This window comes from Montipora capricornis, chromosome 10 (assembly GCF_036669925.1).
Source record: "Montipora capricornis isolate CH-2021 chromosome 10, ASM3666992v2, whole genome shotgun sequence".
Classification (NCBI taxonomy): Eukaryota; Metazoa; Cnidaria; class Anthozoa; order Scleractinia; family Acroporidae; genus Montipora; species Montipora capricornis.
In genome coordinates this window covers 668,567-673,566 of record NC_090892.1, presented here as the reverse complement: position 1 = coordinate 673,566, position 5,000 = coordinate 668,567, and the positions used below count along the sequence as shown (strand labels likewise).

The 5,000-nt window shown below is 39.7% G+C and overlaps 1 protein-coding gene across 3 annotated transcripts in view; it reads left to right on the top strand.

The window, feature by feature from the left end:
* LOC138022138 (puratrophin-1-like) overlaps positions 1-5,000 on the top strand; it is a 53,889-nt gene that overhangs the window by 35,967 nt on the left and 12,922 nt on the right. For all 3 annotated transcript variants that reach the window (XM_068869166.1, XM_068869168.1, XM_068869167.1), the window contains 4 exons: positions 2,755-3,141; positions 3,663-3,785; positions 4,422-4,613; positions 4,731-5,000. The exon at positions 4,731-5,000 is cut by the window's right edge and continues 18 nt beyond it. In XM_068869166.1, the coding sequence (XP_068725267.1) occupies positions 2,755-3,141; positions 3,663-3,785; positions 4,422-4,613; positions 4,731-5,000 (972 nt within the window). The remainder of the gene's footprint in view (positions 1-2,754; positions 3,142-3,662; positions 3,786-4,421; positions 4,614-4,730) is intronic.

The following is a 5,000-nucleotide window of genomic DNA, read 5'->3' as shown; positions in this document are numbered from 1 at the left end:
GTGGTTAATAAAAGTTAAACAAGAGAATTAACTCCCGTTTTGAAATCAAGCAGGGCAGACTCACGCAAGCCGGGTGTTCAGCGTATGTATGATAGAGCTTGCTCCCGATTTCAGACGTTCCAACATATTCCGTCCATGCAAATGTAGCTTTAGTCATATTGAATCTTGTTGAAATAAAGGTTTATGTGTTGAGAACGCTGTCAGTTCACTCTTAAGTCGTAGTTATTTTTAGGACGTGTGATTTCAAAGGAAAGTTGGTCAATTAAAAACTTATTAATCGCTCCACGAATAAATCCGTTGGTGGTGGCGATAAATAATTTTCATTAGAATTTCTTTGAGTCTGTTGTATTAAGTTTTCGTATTAAGCCTTTTTTTGAGGAAATTGCCCCAAAGCCAATATTTCCCAACGGCGTTATGTTATGCTAATGACCCTCTAGAAACCTCGATCCTCAGGGTGGTCTGTTTAAAAACATGCTGGGCTACTTTTTTCACGGTCTTTTCAGCAATTTGTGCGTGTCTCTCACCATGTGTCAACTTTTCTCTGTTTTACACTTGGCTCTGTAGTTTTCGATGTGTTCAGCAAAGAAGGTCCCTTAATTCCCCTACTTCCTCTTTTCCACCCTTGTCCCGCGCAATCGCTTCCCCGCCCTGTGCTAGTAGCCTCCTCGCAGGCTGTCCTCCACTTCACCCTTATTTTCTCAGTCACCCCCAACCCACCCCAGTAGAATGTATTTTCCCCAAGGCCAAATGATATAGTCAGGACGCAGCTGTTACAACCTCACTCGTGATTGCCTCAGACAACAATGGGCACCAAAAATGTACAACGGAAACAATGCAGCCTAAACCTAAGGAAAACAGAACTGCATCCTTTAGCAGTCCATTGCGTGGTATCTGAAATCATAATCTTCTCTGAGGTATGCTCAGCTTTAACTGATTACACCCAGCGAGCAGAGGCAATTTGTTGTTCTAAGATAAGTTACTTGGTAAGACAGAAAGGTCTCTCCTCGCCTAATATCCTAATGGATACTAACGTAGGTAGAGCGGCATCATAAGGTCTCATAATAGAAAAGAGAAAAACAAAACCAGAAAAGTTAATTTTTATAATGGGGAACAAGAATCGTGCTATACTTCGTTCGTATCTTAGCAGTTATGGAATGGCATGATGGCACTTAAGGAGTAATCGAGATAAACGATAGCATTTCTTTTAGTGAAGTTTTCGTTGATTCCGCCGTTTCTTAAACTATATACACTTCCTGTATGATGACGCAAAATAGTTCCACTTATCACTGATAAGTTATCAGTTTTTTCATACCTTGTTTTCCCCGATATGAAATGGTGTGCGACGATAACCGAATCCACTCGCTGTTCGGGGAAGGGGAGGTACGGTGTACGGTGTTTTGGTCTATTTTTGGAAAGGGGTCTGAGGATCTATGACTTTCTCAATATGGATAAATCACAGTCCAGGGTAACTTGAAGTAGTTGAGTTATTCACCGGTTTGCTGTTTATCCAGTTGATAGCATAATCCATCGTTTTAACAATAGGGGCATGGTTAAGTCTCACAAAGCACCCAAAGGGTAGGTGCGTTAAAATTTACGTCAGTAAAGGCAAATTCTTGCAACCAATATTCCTTTAAAGATATTGTTTCGTCCCATTACGTTTCACATGCTCAAGCACAAATTGAAGAATTCTACAAACCTACCCTGTCCTTAACTTTTTCATGATGTGCGTGAATTTTATTTCGTGTTTGTTTGTTAGTGTTGAAAGTTAACCACATCATCACAAAACGGTTTCGAGCGCTTTTCTTTCGAGAGAAAACCGGTCGTTTGGATTGAACAAAACGTACAGTCTTTTAGTGAAAATGTGTCGGAAACAATGGAGTAGCAGCAGACTGTTTTTTTCCGTATTCTTAGCACTTGGTTCATAACAACAAATCATGCTCTGATCATACAGTTCTATTTCATTTAGTGAGGTTTTTCTGAATTAAATGGTGCGTACTGGTTCCGAACCAGTTATTTATGGAAGATGTTTACTGTTTCATTTGACCGAAAATTCCCACCCTTTTTTGTTCATTTTAAATGGCAAGCGACTTCAGTACTCGGAAGCAATACCACCGCAATATGTCATGAAAGCTAGTTAATTTGATAAATCTGTGTTTCCTCGTCTGTGGTTTCATTCCTTTGGCCAATTAAAAGAATACCGCACCTTCGCTAATCATACTTAACACGTCGTCAGTATTGCCTTACTGTACAAAGAATTTCCTTTGTCCTTTACACAATAGAGACTTTAAAAGCTTCGTGTTTGTGGCAAACGGCAAACTGGGGGCTGAAATCTGCTTTTGCCCAAACTCAACGAAACGTTGCCCTATCTCACCTGGTTTTTTGCGTCATCTGAATCTATGGAGCAAATATCAAAAAAGAAGTTAAAATAAGTGGATTTTCATGATTTTATGTCAAACACCGGCGTGCCGTTTTTCGTTTTTCTGTTGGCGGCAAATTTGAATGTTAATCTCGCGGACAACACTATAGCTTTTACCGCTATGCAGTGACCTTGGCCAATTTTAAGAGCCGACTTCCTTTAGCCATGAGGGAACGTTTTAAATTTAGCTCTTAGAACGTGATAACATCGTTTGTGGACGCTATCGGCTCACTGAAGACTAGAATATCAGTATCCCATCCCATTGGTTCAGAAGTGGCCGCTTAATAGGGAATGCATTAGCTGCACATAGCTACTTACAATATGTTGTTTTGATTCAGAAACTAGAGCCGTTCATGACTGGATGCCGAAGCGCTGCCAAACTCGCTATGGGCGTTATGCAGCAGTTTACGAGCAGCCAACTCGGTGAAACCATCCTAGAATGCAAGAATCTAATGGAACAACATCACAGGAAAATCAAAGACGTGTTTGAGGACAGTAGATTATCAGCGTTACAAGTCGAAGGGGAACAAATACTGATACGATTGGAAGAAGAGAAGACTGCCTTACCTTCAGTTCCCGATTACTGGGATACTGTGAATTGCGTGACAAAGCTTTATCATCAAATGAATGAAGTGTTTTGTAAACTGGAGATGCTTACGGAGAATAGGAGCAGAAAGTTGGAACAGTGTCTTGCTTTAAAACACTTTGAAAACGACATTGATGAGGTAATGAAACGGTGGCGTGGTATTGTCTGATGTTGAGTGTAACGTTTTTTTTTGTTTTCTGGTGTATCATTTTTAAGGAAGCATAAGCGTCATGTAGTGTACGTTTTTGTGTGAATCGGTTAATTGCGCTAACAATCGCTGTTGTTCGTACACTTGTGTCTTGCGTAGACGGCCATTTACGTGCAATTGGGGGTGAAGAATCGGGCGCTACTCTGTTTACTGATACTGTCAACATGAGGTACCGGCCTCTTTTATATTTTTCTTCGTTTAAAACGGGAGTAACTGACAGGGTTTGTTTCCAGTGAAGCGGTGGTTCTGTGTCGGTGGGTGAATAAAAATGTCAGCTTCAGTTATCACCGCACGGTACTTAATTTAGTTTTTCAACTCAGTTGATACATATATATATTTATATTTTCGTGTCTTGTTCAGGGCCAGTGTTCTAGCAAACGGAAGTGTTTCGCATTTAAAGACCTCAGCCTTCGTTTACAAAAGTTTGCTCTGACGAATTGATTCATTTGCAGGTGGTAAACTGGATTAATACAAAAGGAGATCAGTTCTTGGAGAAACACGCTGAGATTGGAGACTCTCTTGGGCACGTGAAAACTTTGAAGGAAGAATTTGACAATTTTGAAAACAAAGCGAAGGTGATGGAGCATGTTATTCTATTGACCATCGGTAGTCAATATAAAATTTGTCGAGACCCAGTCATTGTTGGATGCTAATCTGCTTTAAAGAATAAAGAATGTAACTTATATTTTTTCATATTTTGCGAACTATTCTTCAAACAAAGAAGCATCAAACCATGTCTTATTGAATGAAATAAATGCATATATTTGCACCGGCATCACAAGCCCACCTGAATTTTTTTAGGTGTCTAAGAGACCGTTCCATAATTGTCGTAATTACGTCTGAGGATCACTTGCCTCTTTCACCATGTCTTATTGTCAATCTGTTTACAGTGTGAAGCTAAATGCACTTTTAAGAAACCCTCTAAAACGCCAGAGTGTTGTAACACTTGCAATCGATACCGTTATATGTTGCAAGCAATTTGTTTCATAATCGGGTTTCGACATAACGTTGTACGAAATATTGCAGAGTTTAACAGCCCGAACGTCTTGACCAAAGATTAGCGGGACGTTTACGAGAGCGAGAGCTTTTCCCTGCCCTAAAATTTTCATTTTTGAAGTTGTACTAAAACAAAGACACAAAAGCAAATCTATTTAGTTGTGATTTTGTAAAATAAGGGCAAAATTGTAACTTGTTTAAATGTACTTTTGCAGTGTTACTGTGACCGAGTAGAAAATATTCTGGAGGAAGGCAGTAGCATGTTTCAAGGGGGACATTATGATGGAATTGGAATAAAAGAGAGAAAGAGATCTTTAGAGGAGACTTACAGGAGGTTCTGCAGAAAACTTGAGCACAGAAGACAACGGCTTAACTCGTGTTTGGAGTTCTATCAACTGGTTGAACAGGTGATTTTCCCCTTTTTTGTTTCAGCAGAATAATAATAATAATAATAATAATAATAATAATAATAATAATAATAATAATGCAAACAAAGGATAATCCAAAAATTGTTTTGTGTACAGGCATCTGAATGGTCCATGTCTACACTGAAAGAAATGGCTATGATGAATATGGAAGAGATTCTTCACCTGGAAGGTGTGACTGCGCTGAGTCGCGGATTGGATAAATACCTTAAGGAAAGTCCAGTGTGGAGTGAGAGCAGACTCAACCGAATCTCTGAACTGGCTACAAACCTTGGCAGCGCCAACTTGGTCAAAGAGGCGGAGAATATACTGACGCGCTACAAGGAAATCTTGGATATGTTGCGCAAGAGACAAGAAACACTACAAAGA